The sequence below is a fragment of the Nasonia vitripennis genome (genome assembly GCF_009193385.2).
Source record: "Nasonia vitripennis strain AsymCx chromosome 2 unlocalized genomic scaffold, Nvit_psr_1.1 chr2_random0007, whole genome shotgun sequence".
In the NCBI taxonomy this organism is placed as follows: domain Eukaryota; kingdom Metazoa; phylum Arthropoda; class Insecta; order Hymenoptera; family Pteromalidae; genus Nasonia; species Nasonia vitripennis.
The window spans coordinates 99,832-120,285 of record NW_022279614.1 but is presented as its reverse complement, the minus strand read 5'-3'; the positions used below and the strand labels follow the sequence as shown (position 1 = coordinate 120,285).

General features: G+C 38.2%; 1 protein-coding gene across 1 annotated transcript in view; it reads left to right on the top strand.

Moving 5' to 3' along the window:
- LOC100114150 (coiled-coil domain-containing protein 6) overlaps nt 1–20,454 on the top strand; it is a 119,651-nt gene that overhangs the window by 69,635 nt on the left and 29,562 nt on the right. The window contains exons 3-4 of the mRNA XM_031925194.2: nt 7,646–7,781; nt 7,863–7,990. Coding sequence (XP_031781054.1) covers nt 7,646–7,781; nt 7,863–7,990 — 264 coding nt within the window. The remainder of the gene's footprint in view (nt 1–7,645; nt 7,782–7,862; nt 7,991–20,454) is intronic.

Sequence of the window (20,454 nt, the reverse complement as noted above, 5' to 3'; positions counted from 1 at the left end):
ATATACATTTAGCTTTAGAATATATTTATATTATTATATACGAGTTTAGTAATTCACATTTATATAACCTAGTCGCATAATTAAATACAAGCAAAAAACGCTTGCTTCGCTCGCGATTTACAAATTAATTGTGATGATGTCGTCCCAAAAAACACTGTTTTTTTATTACATAAAACTTTTTAAATAAAGTTTGCTAATGAAAAACCAAGTCTGTAGCGCCGTAGTGTTGAGTTTAATGGATCGGTCTATCGAAAGAAAATTTCGATCAGACTTTTTGTTTTTCTAAAATCTTGGAAATACAAAATACTCCGTGATGGATTTGCGAAGCTTTTGCGCCGACATCCCCTTAATTATTTGACGTGTCATTATTAAATATACTGTTAAATATTAGATGTACACTCGATGGTAGTTAAGTCTTCTGGAACATTTTTTAAATGCTCCAATAAGAGTGCCAGATTGATAAATTCTAACCAATCAAAAGCACAACTTCGGAAATGTTTCATAAGAATTAATTACCGTCAAGTATAAATGAATATATTCAATACAGCCAACATTCTATAAAAGTAGTTATAGCTACTAGTACACAGGACCGGCTTTAAATTATAGAATAAAATAGAAATAAATTTTGGATATTAAAAAATTTTTTAAACTCTTTGTAATTATTTGATGACAGTATTAATTATATTAACAAAATCTAACAAAAAAATAATATTAATCAAAATTTTTTTATTACATTCATAAAATAATGTAAATTGTGAGATTATAGCAATCATAACATTTATATTCTGTACTAAAATTTCAGTAACCTAAATGATTTACATTTGAAGAACATTTCTACCGTAAAATAGATTTAATTTGTTTTTTTTTTTAAGAGTTTTCTAGAGTTTTTTTACAAAATAAACCAAATATAATTTTTTTTTATGTTTTCACAGCTTCCAATCTACCTGGACCAAATCTTGAAAATGTTTTTTGGTATGAATGTATATTATTATCATATGTACCTATCTATACTAATAAATAGTTTTTGTTTATAAAATACATCATGTTTTGTGGAATAAATGCAAAAAAAATCCGGACTGACGGACGGACATTTTTTAAGTTCTTTCACTGCTAAAAACTAATTGAAATTTGATACATTTGACTTTTTTTCTGTAACCTAAATGATTTACGTTCAAAGAACATTTCTACCGTAAAATAGATTTAATTTGTTTGTTTTTACAAGTTTTAGGGCGTTTTTACAAAATAGACCAAATATGATTTTTTCTCAGGGTGAGAGACAAAGAATTTAAATCTTAATACCTTTTAAACGAATCGGTTCCATAAGCTGCAAAAAGAACTTAGCTGAGGTAAGCAAATGATCTATCTTTTTTTCAAAATTTTAACTTAATCAAAGTCTTTTTACTCCCGTAATCGTACGACATGAAAAACCCATTTTTTTGGTTTTCGATTCTTAGCTCAAAAACTAGTCGCTAAAATGGCTTATAATTTTTACAGCAAATAGATATTATCGTTTCTCATTGTCATACATTTTTTCAAAACGTTTGCCAACTTAGTTTTGGAGGTATTACATTTTTTTTTTTAAATCGCCTTTTTATCATAACATGAAGGGAACTTTTCTGGACTAAACCTGCAAATTACATCTTGTAATGTGCATAAACACATACAGCATCCGTCATTTTATATTCACAACAGATAGCTCCGGATAAAAGATCATATTGTCGGTCCCTACAAAGAGTAGTACGGTTCAGATTTTCTACGAAAAGTAGTGCTGTTCAGATTTTCCGGCAATGAGTAGTGCAGTTCAGATTTCTGCGGCAAAGAGTAGCACAGTTCAGATATTTGTAGCAAAGAGTGTTGCAGTTCAGATTTTAGTGGCAAAAAGTAGTGCAGTTTATATTCTTGTAGCGAAAAGTAGTGCAGTTCAGAATTTGAAATAGGGTAAAATTCGTCGAAAATGCCTCCAAAACAAGAGTTTTTAGTATTTTGTCGGATTTTCTTATTTTAGACGATTTTTATTCTATTTTAAATTGCTCATATCTTTTGATAGGGAATATTTTAAATCGTCTAAAATGAGAAAACTCGACAAAATATTGAAAATTTTGGCTTTTCAGGCAATTTCGACGAATTTTATCCTATTTAAGGGGGCGTCGGAGCAAAAGTTTCCGAAACGCGCCGGTGGCGCTGGTGTTAAGTTGGCAAATTCATATTTCCAAATTAAATAGTATTAATATTAGAAAAAATAGACAGTTTCGAAATGTAAGACAAGAGCGCAATTGCTATAGTCACTAGATACTATTTTAGCCCATTACCCGTAAGCATAAACCCTTCGTTTTTGCAAAAGTCTTGAAATACACGTGCTCTGGTAAGCGTCAGCTGATCGCTTGACTGCCACTCAGTACCTAACCACTCACAGAGATGGCGCTATAGGAATTCAACGCTGCATCTCTTGCATCGTTTCTAGTAGAGATTTTGCTAGGTAATTTGACTCATATACAATATGCTGCTAATACCCGTTAGTGGAAAATAATTTTCTCGCGAAAGGTTTTCAATTTCTTAAATCTAAAATATAGATGTAAAAATTGAATTCAAGTGTGAGTGAGAAGAGAGAGAGAGAGAGAGAGAGAGAGAGAGAGAGAGAGAGAGAGAGAGAGTGAACAGCATTGTTGAGAAGACGTAGTTCGCAAGAGATCGGGAAACGCGGCCGGTTTGCCAACGACAAAGAACCGCGTTTGCTCGATTCGAGGAATCGCGCGCGAGCGTTGAGCCGAGGGAAGGGAAAGTCGCCGTGCGGTCGGAGTGGCTCCGCGGACGCAGCGGAGCTCTGCCTTATCGGCGTACCGACAAGCAGGCCGCGAGAGCAAATCGTGTGAGGGAGAGAAAGAGAGAGAGAGTGTGTGTGAGTGAGCGCGGGAGCGTGCGCGACACGAGCGCGACCGAGCCGCGACGACGGAGAGGTGTGCGGAGGCAGCAAGCCTCGAGAGAGTGTGAGAGTGCGCGTGAGTGTGTGTGTGCGAGCGGCAAGTCGAGTCGGCCGCTAAGCCGACGGCCGTAGTGTATTAGCCGAGTTAAATAATAAAAGAGTCGTAACTAGAAATCAAAGTGTTCTGATTTTCCGACCCTTACACACCGCTGTAACCCGAACTTCCTCCGAGATCTACTCAAGAAATAATAGTGTCGAGGCTTCGGGACAGGGTTGAGACGCGAATTCTCACCCCAGATTGGCCACGTCACATCATATAGTTTATATATTTAACAAATGATTGATGTTTTCCGAAGTTTGGTTACCAAGTTCGTTGAATTATACATAACATCATTAAAACAATATTATGTTGCGAATACCTTCCATAGGTCCAGTAAAACGCCTAAAGAGGTGAAAGTAGTTAACTTATATGGCAAAATGGTATTTGACATATTTCATTTTCATTAGTAAGAAAGACATATCATCCATTTAATTCAGAAAAATTTTTCGTCGAGCTGCACTGACAGATCAGTTTTTTTGCTATATAATTATTTTACTTTTTTTTACAAATATTAACCCAGTTCAAACCCTTCGAGTCTTAGAGGCAATTCATTAAATTTTTTTTTTTTAATTTTCTATTATAAATATTGTTTTGTTTCTATACATGCAACGTAATTCAAAAAATGTCATGCAACAGTGATTATATCATGCATACAAGTTTGTTAGATAATTGGAAGTGCAACATTTGATTGATGTAGTTTATAAATCATGTTTGTTAATTATTTTTGTTAGAACTCCATGCAATATGAGAGTCTAAATATATTACTCCTTTTTTGGGTTAGATAGTACCATTGAAATCATAATTATCGCACATATGCAACCATTTAAGTTAAGTTTTGCAAACTTATTTGTTATTCTTGACAATGTTGCTAATACAGATTGCGATTACAAGGCAGCGTTTACTTGTATGTTTGTTAAAAAGGAATATGAATTTTAAAAATTTATCTTTCAATATTTATAGTTAGGAGATACTGAAAAGAATACGTTTTGTAATTTAATACTTATGTTATAGTGCGTTCATAACCTCAATAATAGAACTTAATTTAGACATGCAATCAATCTTATTTGCCATACCATGCTCAAACAATATAATTTTGACATGCAGTATGGTTTGCATTTATAAAGGGTTATGAAATTCAATGATAACCATATTATTACAAACACTAATATAAAAAGAACAATTAACTGGAAGCATGCTAATGAATTCTGTTTTTGCAGTTATTATGTATTGTTAATCATCCCTTTTTACATAATAATAAACTAATCTAAGCAACTAAATTAAATATTAAATACAACATATGCTATTGAAATTAAAATTATATGTCAAAAACATAAGTAGTATACGTAAGAAAAAACAACCTTACTAACATTTATTATTGTCATCATCATCTACTTACATTGCACTTAAATGTTTCACTCATACATTTGATAGCTAAAAAAAATTCTCTTAACCCAAAGTTGAAATATCTGAAGACATCTATCGTTAATAAATAGAAGTTATACAACTTGAACTGCACAACAAATTCATAGTTACTTAGTACACTAAAAGCCCACAATTAATAAACACCACTTGCATTAATAAATATTACAATATATTCCAATAGAACATTAAATTATATATTCTGAACAGTATCGTAGAATCATAGATCAAAATTAGTAATAAATTACGCGGAGCGTAATAAAGGCTATTTTTTGGTAACTAGTTATCGGCTTGTAACTCTTAGTTGGCAAATAGTTTAGAGAAGCTAAACTACTAAGCTGTGCTGGAATCCGTTTTTTGGTTCAGGCGGTAGACTAGGAAGAGTGGGGAGAACAGAGACAAAGACAGAAACAGTAAACACGCGCGCTGATTAGTCCACGCGTCGTGACTTTGGAGAGTGGGGCATGTGTCCGAAAACGTCGTGGCGTGCATCCGTAAAACAGATTCCACGCTTGACATGGAAGCAAAAAATCGCTGAAAAACTTTTTCCGTGAAGTCTGAAACTTAGGACGGGGACTGATCTTCATGTGCTTGGGGTTCATGTATATACATCAAAATAATGATTCAATTCGTCTATTAAGTTGAATCCTATTTGGTTAATGGTATAAGTTTTCATAATATAAGCAAAGGCAATAAAAAATAAGTTATTTTAATTTTTAGAATTTTTTACGCGCATTGTAAAGTCATATTCAAAAATCGCGCAGTGCTGCCACTACAAATATAATGGAAATAAACGCTGCCAATTCATTGGCACGTAGCTTCCTCCAAATAAATTCGTAGTTCCAATAAATAAAATATTGTTTGAATGTACAGTATGTTAATGCTTTTATTATTATTTCCAAATAAATAATCCACACACGCAAAAACGCTAGAATCCAAGTCGAAACGCACAAGAGCAATCGTATACTCTGCTGTCGCATATATTATAACAGCGAGGAATAAGCTCAGTGCTCCCCATAGCTATAGATATAGTAGTCGATATTAAATTCGTCGTAGATTCTAGAGGAATAATTCGCCGTTTCTATATACATACATGTAGCTCTTTATTCCCAACTCGCCGGGGATAAAATACTAACTTTATGCTGGGGTGTGTTAAAAAATGTTATTTTTTATAATATTGGATCTGATCTATTTTTTATAATAATGAACTAAAAAAAAAAGAATTAAAAATTTTACCAATTGATACGATTAATTTTAATTATTTTGCTGAAGGAGCAATTTTTTTATCAAACACTATGGTAGTTACCAAAACGAGAGGTATAGAAGAAGTTTATCTACATGAGCGGGTAAGTGGGAAAAAATTCGCAAGAAAGGGACTTTAACGACGTGCAACGACACCCCTCTAAGAGGAAGCAAAAGTTTTGAAAAAAAATGGTTTTTACATTTTAGCTGTTTACTTGAGAACCGCTCGACGAAGTCGTTTAAAATTTTAGCAGCAGGTAGCTTTTTTTATGGTAAATCACCAAATGAAAATTTGAAGCATTTGACTACAGTGTTTTAGAGATATAAGGAATAAAAATTAAAAAAAAAATTGAAACCTTAATATCTTAAGAACCATAGGGGGTTTGAAAACTGCAATGAACTTAGCCAAAACACAAAATATCTACTTTTTCCCAAAATCTCAAGTGCAATAAGAACTTTTGTAATCGAGGCATAAAAAAAACTCATTTTTTCCAGTTTTGGATTTATTACTGAAAAAATAAGTCGTCAAATCACTAAATTTTAATGGGATATAGTTTGACACGTGACCCATCGACATAGTTTCAGAGATATGAATTAAAAAAAAATCACGTTTTACATTTTATCTGCCGAACAAAGCGGTCAATACCGAAGATCAACGAGGGAAAGTAGGTAATTTTATTCTCTTTCAAATGCATTATAGCTGAATTGTTTGCAACCATGATATGATTGAAAAAAACGCAAAATAGTTATGAAAATAAAATTTTAAAAATGTCCATAAAAAAATAGTTATGAAAATAAAAAATAACTGTTCTTCCCAAATTCAGAATCCAAAAATAAATATGCATGTCAAATTTTATTGATATTGACGGAGTAGTTCCAGAAATATTACGGTATACATAACTCACACGCACGCACGCACGCACACATCCATACAGACATTTTCTACAAACACTTCGAACCGAAAAGTATTTTTTATGATACGTGCACGAAAAATGCCGCTTTCCATGCATGTAAAATGAATGGAAAATTGAGTTTTTCTTAGCAGCGGGAAAAAACTACTCCCTTGGGTGGAAAAAACTTTTTCCTCCCAAGGGAGTAAATATTTCTGGAAAAGTTACTTCCTTGGGAGGAAAAAGTCTTTTCCTCCCAAGGGAGTAATTTTTTCCTCACTCTAGCCTATCCGATGGATGTGTGTCAGTAATTTCAAAATTTTCAAAATATTTGAAATTTTCAATATACTATTGTGTCACTTTGAAAAATCCTCGAATTACTTATTCCTTGTATATGCATGATAAGTGGCCTATTCGTGCACTTATCACAAGTACGGTGTGCAACAAGAGGGGAGTGGCTTTTTCAGACTCAGGTGATGTTGGAGCCTGCTGCGCCCTCGACTCCCACTCGTGCTCAATCATCATTCTCGCTCCTAGTTGTGTATTCTACAAGTTTTGACAAATCTCAAAATTTTACTATCACAAAGCTTCCTGGACTAGGAGGAAGCAAAAGTCACGTCTGGGATATGACTTTTTTGAAGCCGCCGCCGGGATACGATGTTCTTATTAGATACGTTGTTATTCAACTCAGTCATCGATATGCTTGAAATGCTAGTGAAAACTTTTTTTCAAATTCACTTCTCAGCTAACCTTACCTATGACATTTCATTTTTTACTGACAATTTCAAAAAATCTAAATAACATACACATGTTTTAATCCTATAGTCTTGGCAATGACTAGTATACCAAATTTTTTTGGCAGTAAGATTACATATATTATTTGTAAAGGTTATGAATTCAAAGCACGGTTTTGATCTTGTAACCTAGGTAACCAACCAGCAACGAATCAGAATCAGATAATAAATACTTCACAACACAGGCCCTAATGTTTTTAAGAGAGATTAGGATACATTTATACAAAATGTAACATTTGTTTTATTTATTAATTTTCTTAATATCAATGTTTTTTTATAGATACTGAAAAGATGCAAAGATATGTAAATGAAGAAAAGCATATTCGTGAAGAAAATCTTAGGCTTCAGAGAAAATTGCAACTTGAAGTTGAGAGACGGGAAGCTCTTTGTAGACATTTATCAGAATCAGAATCTAGGTAAGTTTAAAGAATTTTAGTATATCTGTTTTCTTTATAGTTGCATATAATAACAATTTGAATATAAATGAAATTTTTTAGTTTGGAAATGGAGGAAGAACGTCATTATAACGAAACAGTAATGTCTGGAGTTAATATTAGAGGTCGTACAGTTACAAGTCCTGTTCCCTATAATCCATCACCAAGTTGCTCTAGACCACTCAGTCCTGGTAAGTTAAAGTGGGAAAACTATAAAGTGTAGTTACAATGTATGTGTGTATTTATGATATGCACATACATTGTGTGTATGTGTTTTTTCCTTATAGAGAGAGAGAGAGAGAGGTTAAAGGTAAATCCATTATGGATGATATGGCACTTAGCTGGTACCACCTGTGTGGGACTCTCTTCCACTAAAACCTTCGCTACAGTTAGCTTTTAACTTCCAACGGCAGCAGAATCCTCTCCGTCCTCCTTACCGACCCTAAGTAAATAGGACCTAGCTCTTTCTCCTGTATATCCTCCCCTCGGTAACACCGTTGAGTATTACTTCGCGAGGAAACTTTCGGGCCACCGCCCTCGTCTGTTGATGTGGTCGTCATCTCTTCCATTTGCTTCACTTGGACAGTCTATCGTCATTTATTTCTTTGTCGTCTGCCGTCTACATCTTAACGTTTCGTCCGGTCGTCTGTTTCTTGCATTATCTTACGTCTTCTTCTTCTTCCTTCTTCGTCTTTTCAGACCTTTTGAAAGATGTCCGCAGCAAAATTGTTTATTGTGCTCCATCCGTCGACTGAAGTCATCATAGATACCATGATAGACTCAAAAATTACTCTTGTCTGTAGATAGCACTCAAGTTTCTCTCGCTCTGGTTGATAGCGCGGGCATTTACTGAATACATGCTTGGCGTCCTTGATTGCATTTGAACACATCGGGCAATCCGGGCAATCTTCCAAATTGAATCGGTGCATTTACGCCTGATAGCACCGATGTCCACTCAAGAACTGCGTTACGTAGAAGTTCACTTCACCATGTCTTCGTTTAGTCCAGTTTTCTATACTTGGTATAAGGCGATGCGTCCACCGCTCTTTGCTGCTAGATTCCCATCTCTTTTGACACTCCATCATCATCTCTTTCCTAACAGCTGAATTTTTATCTGCGTTTTACCACTGTTACGTCCTTTTTCTTCGTAGATCATTTCCCTTTCCTCCACTAATAGGTCTATTGGGAGGAGCCCTGCTATAACGCAGACTGCCTCGTCCGATACCGTACGGTAGGCAGACGCGACCTTAAGTGCATTTCTCCTGTGCACTGAGGATTATTTTCTTCTAAATGCCTTAATCAGCATAGCGTCAGCTTATATCGGGGCTCCGTACAAGATGATAGGTGCACTAAAGCTTGCCAGTAGTGTCACCTACATTTGGCACCAGCCGTGCCAGTACTGCAGTAGTTTTTGCGGCTTTCTCTCCTGCTAATTCCTGAATATTCAATAGTCGTTTTAGAAGTAATTTAATGACCGCCGATTGTCAAGGTAATTGTCTCCATCTTCTTTGTACCGAATATAAGAATAACCTCAGTTTTATGGCCTGCAAGCTCTAGATTCGCATTATTTAACCACTTCTGTATTTTAAGGCTGGCTTCACTAGCAATTTCAGCTACTTTATCCTTCTCTTTTGCTACTACTACTAAGGCTATGTCGTCTGCGAATCCTACGATTATTGCCTGAGTATGCCATCGTACATGGTGTTCTATAACTATTAGCCAAGTGCTGATTCTTGGGGAGCTCCCCCTGTAACCTTATAGTTCATTGTGCCCCACAAGTCTCTGCTGTTTCCAGTTTAGTGGAAACGTCCCTTCTTTCAGACAAGTGTTGTACAAGTCTACAACCTCTGATGGGTAGGCCTGGATGGCATGTTTCAATGCGATATTGGGTGTGCCATCAAGGCCTAGAGCCTTGTTGTTTCTGAACCTCCGACAAGCTGAGAGTAGCTCCTCCTTCGTAACTATAGGTATATCCTCTACATCTATTTCTTCTCTAGTCGAGGAATGTAACTTCTTTTGATCTTCTTCATGACGATTTTATAAGGTCGTCCGCAAGGGTCCTCATTGACCTCATTTTGCAGCTCCCTTAGGCATCTTTGTTTATTTTCTTTCACGCACCTCTTTAGGTTGCGTTTAGCTTCCTACTTTTTTTCTTCGCAGCTCGTCACCGCATCCTCTCCTCTACCGGTTCGGTATAGAATTTATTCCTTGTCCGTTGTTCCAACCTTCTTGCTCGATGACAAGTGCTACGCGCTTGTTTGATTTTATCATTCCTCCAATGTGCTGGCAGCCATCTTTAGCCAAACACTTTTCTTGGCATTACCGCATCGTAGGTTTTGGTGAGCTGGCTTGTCGTTTGTGTAGCCTTGTCGTCTGCTGATCCCGTCAATTGAATATTTTCAAACACCGTCAAAAATAACTCCTTGTTATAGTCTTTCATTTTTCATTCGATTCTTGTACTACTGGCTTTTGCACATGATATCTTCTCTGGAATCTTTAGCTCCATTATTAGAACATGGTCATCACTATTCGTGTATTGATCACTTACGATCCATTTCTCTGTCCGCCTTATGAGGCTATTATTGACAGATAGGTAAGTTTATAAAGGACTTTGCATCTCCACTTCTAAACGTGGGCGTGTCACTTTGGTTTAGCAACACCAAGTCCAGTAGCGCGAATGCCTTCAGTAGCACCCGTCCCCTTCTATTGGTTTTGTAACTACCCCACTCAGTCGCCCATGCGCAAAAATCTCCGGCTATATTATAGCTGGTTTTTTATTCCTAGCGTCTTGTACCAGCCGATCTAATAACTGCTGAAACTACTCTATTGAAGCGCTAGACGGGGCATAGCAACTGTATAGATGTATGCCATTAATCTTTGCTCTCACTTATATTAGTCATTTTTCTTGGTCATTATTCTGCCTTGAAAGGCAAAATCTATGCATGCTCAGATTGCTGTTTTACATGCGGCGTTGGATTCCCAGGATGACTTGTTCAAATCCATGTACTGCTCACTAACAAAAGCGACATCGACCTCGAATCCCCGTACAAATTGTCAAAAAAAAATCTTGCGCAGTTTCACAATAGTTGAGAGTTAGCTGGACTATTCTCATTTCGGTTTTTTGTTCGTTTTAACCGCTGCTTGGTAGAATGGGCCCAACTGTCGCCTTTTTCCTTACACAGTATGCATTGCGGTTCATTGCGACAGCTATTCGCCTTGTGACCTATGTTACCGCATCTATAGCAGCAGTTGCCACGGTCTCGCGTTTCTGTGCACTTATTGGCAATGTGGCCAAAACCTATTTATAACACCTAAGCGGCTCATTTTTACTGCTAAGCATTCGGATCCTATAGTTGACCCATCCTATTCTGATCTTCTGTAGCTTAGTGATCTTAGCCGCTATCTGAGCTGGTACCTATATCACTGCAATCTGCGTTTCGCCGTCCTTAAAATATCTGCATAGCTTGTTCCTTCTGCAGCCTTGATGATTAGAGCATCTGGTCTAGAGGGTCTTGCCCTCTTCGGTCCGTACTTGCTGGTCCTATTCTGGTTGGTCACGCCAGGGACACTTTTATCCTCCTTACTTGCCTTTTTCTCCTTTTTCTTTGACTTTCTTGTGACAACTTTCTGCCACGTTGCCTTTTTAGGTTGATCGTTTTCTGCTTTATTCCCTCTATTCCTACCCTGCGGAGTAGTTAGGACTTCTCTTGTTATATCTGCCTTCCGAGTTCTAAGACTCGTGGTTGTCTGGGTTTTCTTTCCCCGGGTTTCCGTACGCTGACATTGCTGTATTTTAGGCAAAGATTCCTATAGCTTGCCCTTATGCTTCGGGTAAGAACCTTAATCTGTTTGTGCACATTGTTTCTGTTCTTGACATAGTCGATTAATTCATTGATTTTGCTGCCTTCGTCTACCTCTAATTCTATACCGCATGCGTCTTTTTGTACAGCAGGGGTTAGGTGACTAGCCTCTGCGACATCTGAATGAGTTTGACAGCCCCCCCCCCCCCCCCCCTCAAATACCATGGAGCCAGCGACGGACACCAGGGCTTTCATTCGATCGGAACCGGCGGCGAAACTTGGCTTTGTCGCCTTACCCGCTTGGGGTAGTGTTGTTTTAAACTCACTATTTATGTTTGGTTTATTATCGGAGTTTCTTGTCCTAGCCTGTTTGGTCCGCGAAGCATATTTTATTTCTGCTCTACCCTTCGGCCGGTTGAGGAGATGTCAACGCGCTGATGAGCATTCCCCTATCCGCCACCCAGGAGACGCGCCACATACGAGGTATCGGCATCCTCGCGGTGTGTGTGTGTGTGTGTCCAGCCAAGTTTTAAGAAACGCTGCGCAGCGGGTTTGTCAATGTTACTGACGATTTTTTCTATGAAAGTACATTGGAAAAGCAGGCTGTTCCTAAATTTTCGGCCCTCTAGGTGTCAACTGTGCCCCTGTAGAATTATATGAACTTTCAGAAATCGCTAAAAAGTGGCAAGTTTAAAAAAGTCCCTGGGCTATGCATTATATTAGAAAAAAAATATATATTTTTCGTAAACCTATAGGTAATGTTAAATTAAGGTAAGAAATACTTTTGTGACATATATATTCTAACCGCGGAATTGGCTCGAACAGCAATAAATATCAAAATCAATGCTTTTCTAGTCATCAGTAAATCAGTCGCAATTTTGTCAGTTTTTAGACGATTTAGATCTACTGCCTCTCAAAATGTTCGTTTTGGACAGATCTTCAAGATTACATCTCGATAGTTGAAAGCTGTAAATTAGATGTAGAGTTGTAGGACTTGAAAGGTAGCCTATTTTTCAAAAATCGCTAAGTTGGCACATCTATAGCCCGTTTCTACATGTATCAATCTTAACCTAACTAGGCCTGAAAGCTAGCTCAAATATCGTAGAAAAACACTCTAAAGTTTCGTTTAGCCCCTAGGCTTTGTTACGAAGTTGTGACTCTTTTCTAAAGTCAGATTTTGCTAAAATCGAGCGTAATTACACGCATTATGCTTTCCGATGCACTTACGCTAGCTGCTGCAGCAATGATCTGTGAGTGCGCTTTGTCTCGCATATTGCGAGAAACGAGATAGCATTCTCGGTTATATAACGAGGAGCAATCTTCCGCATTGAACGCGTCTAATGTTTTCTGAGAACCATGGTAGGGTCACGATTATTTTTATCGTCTCCCAATGGCTAATTTCAAGGGGCATTCCGATAAAAAACATCGGTGGTGTCCCTTAAGGTTAGGCATTGAGAGCATCTATGTTCGAATCATCGGTAAATGCGCCGTTTGCATAATGAATTTCATATGGTCATGAGTTAAGTAAGTGATGTGTTCAGGATTTAATATTTTGTTTTATATTAGCTCTAGCAAAAAACGCTTGCTCCGCTCGCGGTTAACGTATGTTAGTTATTATATTTTGTTGTAGAGTATGTTTCGAAAGAAAAAAATAGTCGAAAATAATATTTATTAGTAAGTATTTTTTTTTTTATTTATTCATTAAACCAAGAAAATAGCTTACATAGTATGCATTAAAGAAATACGCATACTTGTAAACCTTGTAGAGGTAAACTTACTGTCTACAAGCTTGGTATTACAAAAAAAAGAACGTAGAGAACTTAATACTAAGACTTAAAACTAGTAATTAAAGACTAAGATAATTACATTTTTAAAACATTTCAACATTATCTTATTTTCTTAAAATTTAACAAAATTAACACATTCAAACTATATGGAAAAAAAAAATGCATATTAGATCATTCGTAGTATTTCTGATGTATTGGATGTGCTTATCCCATTTTAGATTGAAGTCGAAGACAATTCCCAAGCATTTGTACTTCTCAGCTCTAGCTATTTCTCTATTCTAAATTTGTACGTCTATATGCTTCGGTACACTGTCGCAATAGATTCCAAATTTCATACAAACTGTTTTATCCACGTTTAAAGATAAGTAATAAGTTATCTCTAAACCATTTACCGCCAACCATTTGTATATCATAGTAAGAAACTCATTCATCGATTCTGCCCTCCAATATCAATACAATACAGTTTATCTAGTAATAATTTATAGTCGACTGTATCAAACGCTTCAGCGAAGTCGAGAAAAGTTACAATTGTTGGTATAGTCTTATCTACGTTATTGTATTTCATATCCAATTTCCATAAGTTATACAAAAATGCTTTGGTGTCGCACGATTTGATTATCGCACAAGTGATCCAATTGTTCCCCCCCACTTGTTTAAACCTTCTTTGATTAATTTTGGATAACTCTATATATTGTTTAATTCCATACAACAATTTATCTGTGGCCAAATGAGGATCGCGCATTTTGATAATTTAATTCCAGTTTCATCACTATTTATTAATTATTTATAATTTAAAATTATTGTTGGTTTTTTATGTACTATTTGTTACTATAAAAGATGTCAATATAATGTTTCATCATTTTGATGCAGTCTATAATGAGATTATATGAAAAAATTTATTTTCAATATATACCATTATCAAATATTTATTTTTTATTATTTTGTTTTTTATTATCAAGTCATTTATTTTAGTGGTTCAGTTTACTTTTACATAATTTTGTTTAATCGTTATTTATATATATACAATTGGAGATGATGTGTAAAAAATAATTGAAATGTCTGAAACGGTAATAAAAAATATGTATGATTATAACACATGAAGATATATAAATATATGGACATGGCTTATGATAAATTTAAAATATATGTTTTAATTTTAAAAAAATGGAAAAATAATTACTAATTATAACAAACAATGCATAATTTGACAATTATCATCAGCTTGAGGTCTGTGGTTTCACGGATTATGAGATTTTATAAACACACTTACGTCCGCACACACGCGCGCGCGCGTGCACGAACACACCCACATATATATTGCAACAAGTGGCGAGATATTATATTCTCGCGCGCTCGTTTGTCGCGAGAAGTTAGGTTGGACCGGCAGACGACGCCGTCAGATGGCTGTACCGACGGAAGACCGAGGAGAGAGAGGTCGAGAGGGAACTCGAGCGCGTCGAATAATAGAATCGGCAGACTTTCGCTTTCAGCGCGCGAGAGAGGAGCTCATCTCCAGAACCACGAGAAGCCCGCTAGTGGGACGGATCCGATCCGTGTCCGTGAGGGTCCGAACGCAAAAAGCGAGGTGAGCTCGACGAGATTCTCTAAATTGACCGCGGAGAAAGAGTGTGGGTTGCACTCTTGGTGACACGTCGGCTATCGCGTCTGACGCATTAGGAAACCCCGTTACAATAAACTAGTGGGGCTTCGCCACCCTGCTCGATTCACTCGCCAACCCTACATTTTAGTTTCTGTGTGATTTTTTGGTAAATATATTTGATCACGAATATGCTTTTTTCCAATTATTGTAATGCTATCATTGATAGTCATGCAACTCCAAGTACTTTGAAATTAGATAATATCAATACTCCAAAACATAGTCAATGTTATATCAGCTCCGAGCGCTCTGCTTTATATTAAACATTTTTATAGGTTAGAAACAAACTATCACGCGCGTTCCGCCATCTATCTCGTAATCTTATTGGCCAATCGACGACCAATCAAAGAACGAATAGAATGATAATTCCTCTCTTTTTTAGAATAGGAGTATACGAACGCTGCCGTCAATTTTTTTTCACAAATATATATACAGGGTGAGTCATTTTAATCTTTAATCTCAATTATCTCGTTGGCAAAGCATGCCAGCGAAAAAAGTTTCGAGTAAAAGTTTTAGGATTTTTCCCTGGATATCTGATGATGACCTTGACAATGTCATTGAGCATGACCTTCAAGGTCATTTGAAGGTCAAGTCGATTTTTTCAAATAGAAACCCCTACTTTTGGCACCAGAAATGGAAAGAGCGGGAAATTTTACGTTCGAACATGTGATTTTGGAAACAAATCATCTTTTGTGCGGAAATTACCTTTGACATCAGCCGAACCCAGGATGCACCATCGAGGAGGTTGTCAAAAGGATTTAGCATCCCATTTTTTGTTTTATTTTTTGTTGTATTTTTTTTATTTGTTTTTTTTTTTTCCCTTTTTGTTATTTTTTTGGTATTTTTATGGAATGTTAACTGGAGTTAACCATTGATTAATTGTTCGAAATTACCGCCGTTTTGTTGGATGCAAAGATCAAGTCGAGCTCTGAATTGTCTTATGGTTTTAAGTAGAACATCTCGAGGGATTGCTGCACAAGCTGTACGAATGCGTTCGATCATATTATCTCGCGTTGTTGGCCGTTGAGCATAAACAACATTCTTAAGATATCCCCATAAGTAAAAATCGGGAGGGGTTAAATCAGGTGAACGAGGGGGCCAGGAAACTGGGCCACCTCGCCCAATCCACCTGCCATTGTAGCCGGTGTTTAAATAATCACGAACAATGCGTGCATAATGTGGTGGTGCTCCATCTAATTGGATCCACATTCTTAGCCTTGTGGCTAGGTCTACATTTTCTAGTAATTCAGGTAAAATGTCTCGAAGTAATCTCAAAAAGTTTACCCCATTCACGTTCTCTTCAAAGAAATAAGGACCAATCAAATAGCCATTGATGATTCCACACCAGACCATAACACTCCAGCGGTGTTGATTGTCTATGGGCCTGAACCAATGAGGATTTTCATCTGACCAATAATGGCAATTATGTCTATTCAATTCTCCAGTGTTTCTGAATGTTGATTCATTTGAAAAAAGAACGTGCCTAAAAGTCTTGATCTTGTTGAATCATTCGTATTGCCCATCGACAAAAACGTACTCGCAAAATCATATCATTTGGAGTTAACTGTTGTGTTAATGTTATGTGATAAGGATGATATCTTCTCGCTCTCAATATTCGAGATGCTGTTGATTGAGGTATACCTATTTCTCTTTCTATTTGTCGAGTACTAATGTGAGGATCAAGATGAATAATCGCTAGAATGATAATAACACGAGGATCGTTTTCGTCGTATTCATGATGACGGCGTTGACGAACAAAAGCTCCATTTGGAGCTCTCTGAGTTAAGGTTTGAATAGTAACATTACTTGGGTGTCTCCTATTGGGATAGCGTTCAGCATAAAGTCTGGCAGCTGCTACATAATTATTTCGACTTTCTCCCAAAATTATGATCATATCAACGATTTCGTTGGGACCATAATCAGCCATGATCAAAATCAAAATAATTTGTTACAGACCAGTAAACAGGGAAACAGATTTTTTTCAATAAGAATTATCGATTTACAAGAAGTAAAAAACACGATTAAGCTTTTCTGCACTAATTTGCTATCTACATAACTGTTAAGAGTAGTTCACTCTCAAAAATTTACACTAATACAAAATAATGGATTGACTTTGAAAATTTTTGAAAACTGAAAAAATTACGAAAATTTTAGAAAATATTGAAAATTTCTGGAAATATTGAAAATTTCTGGAAATATTGAACGCATGTCACTCTCTTTTCATTTATGGGGCTAAAAGTAGGGGTTTCCATTTCAAAAAATCAACTTGACCTTGAAATGCCCTTGAAGATCCTGTTTAACGACAGGGTCAAGATGACCATTCGTCAGCCGGGGAGAAAAGTGAAAACTTTTGTGGGTAACATTTTCTCCTTGAATGCATTCGAGTTCAGCTAACCAGTTGTACTGTTATCGGCATGACCAATGACCTTGACCATTGAATTCAAAGTCAAGGCAACTTTAGAGGCAGATATGGATGAGTTAGACGATTTAAATGGTGGTTTTGGTAGGATGATAGGAGTGTGTCTTAATGTGTCATGTCCGTGTTGGCTGTTGGCGGCGTACGGACTTAAAAAGCCTCAAATTCAGCATCGGTAGAGATGATGGTGGCCCGTTCGCTGTCCTTACCAGAGCGGATGTAGATCCTCCCGTCTCTCACGCGGCATCCCCTTCTCTTCTTTGCCTCCAGCCTGGCCTTGACGCGCAGCTTGTGGATGTCTGGAGGAAGCAGCTCGACAAGCCTGGTGGTCTTGACATAGAGCTCTCATTTCCTCTAGTAGGGCAGCATCCAGTTCACTAGTATAAAGCTTGCGTTTCCTGGCTTTGGCCACGATGATGGAGCGGGCCAGCGCACTGGAAGAGAGAGTGACAGCTAGAGGTGGGAATCTGCTGTCACCTTGCGCGTTGGTGTTGATTGCGTCAAGTCTCCCCATGGTCCTGGCGGATGCCACATCCCGCTTTAGGACCGTGGGATCCAGTGCAGCCTGGACGGTAAAAGCCAGGAGTTGCAGTGATGTCTCCTGGGTATAGGACAGGCCAGAGATCACCACTACATTATTCGCTGAACGATCCTGCCTTCTCTTAACCTCAGACAGCTCGCTGCGGAGGTTGTTGATCTCCTCGGAGGCAGGAGCAATGCTGATGTTCTGCTGCTTTGCGGGGCTCCTTGACGACAGCTCTTGATATTGTGCCTGCAGCTCAGAGATGGAACATTGTTTAGTCGAATCTTATGCGCAGGCATGTCGTCAAGGGCTTTGAGGCGGCTTTCGAGAGGGCCAAGTCTTTTCTCAATTCGAGAGACCCTTTCAGACACGGTGTTTTGCACCTGAAGGGCCTCATTCTGGATCTTACGGATGTCATCCAGCACCGCGAAAATGCCCTTAAGGGACGTATTGATGGACGTCGCCTGTGTTCTCGCAGGCGATTGAGTCCTGGAGCCTGCAAGAGATGCGGGTGCCGATTTGTTCTTTTTGGGCACACCCATTGCAGACCTGCCCTTGGCAGATGTATTTACCGCTGCTGCTGCCGCTGATTTTGCCCTCGTCTGCGTGGTTTGGGCGTGCCGGTAACGTACTCCTTCGCACAAGCAGCACAGGCGAGTGTGGCAGCATCCCTCACCATTATGGACCTAAAGGCGACACATGTGGTGCGAAATTGCTGGTTACACATTTCTCAGGTCTTCTTTTTTCCTCTAGCTGTTTTATTGCAGTGCGCACACATGACGAGCGACTCGGCGTTCTTCCTACCAATTCCACTCATTTTCGATGATATTGTGTCTCTGTCGACAACTTACTGGCAGTCGATAACGTAGAGAATGTTGCAAGATAGTAGCAGGTGGTAAGCTATCGACTGAGCTAAAGACTTGATACTCTCGAAGCCAGATGGAGTGCTAATTGAGAGAGGTGAGACTTGACGGACCGGCGATTGATGATGGAGACGTTGCTGGTAGTGTTCCGTCCATCCAACAGGTGGCTCCACGTGGATCACTTTGAGAAAAAAGAGACGCCATGCAGCGAGGAGAAAAGCCGTGCGAGTTTGCAGGTTAGGTTACAGCGAAAGATGTTAAAGCAGAAAAAGTTGCAGCCTCTAGTGATTATTATCTCATGTTAAAGGTTGTAGAAAAGCGCATGCAACGATCTACAAAACAATAGGCCCGAGGGCAGCGTGCGGCAGTAAGAGTGCTATGAAAAATAAGCCAAGCGGAATAGAACTGTTGTACTTACGTGAGAGAGAGAGAGAGAGAGAGAGAGAGAGAGAGAGAGAGAGAGAGAGAGAGAGAGAGAGTTAGAGAGAGCGAGCGCGCGGGCTAATCCTTTAGGTACGCGCTCAGATAGCTCTCGGCTCCGAAAGGATAAACACGCGACGTTGCTCGACGAGTTCGACAACCTGACGTGCTCTGCTCAGCGGATATAGTGTGTGTGAGTGTGACGCGGAATCCGGGTCTCCTGATACTCCTGCCAAGCGGTCCAGCGGGTGATCGTGGCTTTTGTTCGAGATAAGGAGCGTCGCCAAGGAAAGAGAAAAGGTTTGTGTGACGCAGTGGATGAGGTTGTGCGAGAGAGAGTGTATATCACCCACGCGAGGGTGATCCGGCGTGCGCGACCTTCACGCGATATACGCGTTCACGAATACGAATGTTTCGGCGTTGCGGCGAGTCGCAAAGTTGTTAGCGACTCGTATACTATTATTTTCTGTTTTGTAGAAGCACGTTCATTCGCGACTTATCAATATAACTTAGTCTTATTATTTTACGTCATTTCTGTGTTATTGATTGTCCTCGCTCTTTGATTCCGATCCCTGTTCCTTCCTGCGAATACCGCCGCCTCCGCGGGCGTTATTTATAATTATTTGACGCAGCTGAGCAGCCGTGTACGCACCACCGGTGTGTAGACCCAGCAACAAGAAGCAGCTTGGATAGCGACATGCAACGTAGGTGATTCGCGGGCGTCGAGGAGTTCTCCGCCGCAACAAGAAAGCGCAATCCAGTCGTTCAGCGCATTAATCGTTGATTAGATTTACACTCCGTTACAGTGTATAACAAACCAGTGACCGCTGACTGTGGTGCAATTATTGATTCAGATTCAGGTTTGTCAGAAAATTACGATCTTTGTATATACCCTAAAGAATTACCAGAAAATCATCCACAAAATACATATTTGAATAAATTATCGCGATTCGTCAATCCAATGGTTTTTCCAATAATGTTTTCGCTAGGTGATTTGGGATGAATTACTAATTACTTTAAAAATCATCATGCACGTGTTAAATTAAATCTGACACTTTTGCAATATTATTCATATACACTTGTCTATAGACCAAATGAAAAAAATGTTTGTCCTTTGTTGTATGCAGGTCATTGTTGTAACAATTTTACATACACAGTTATGCAATGATAGAAAATAATCACAATTTAA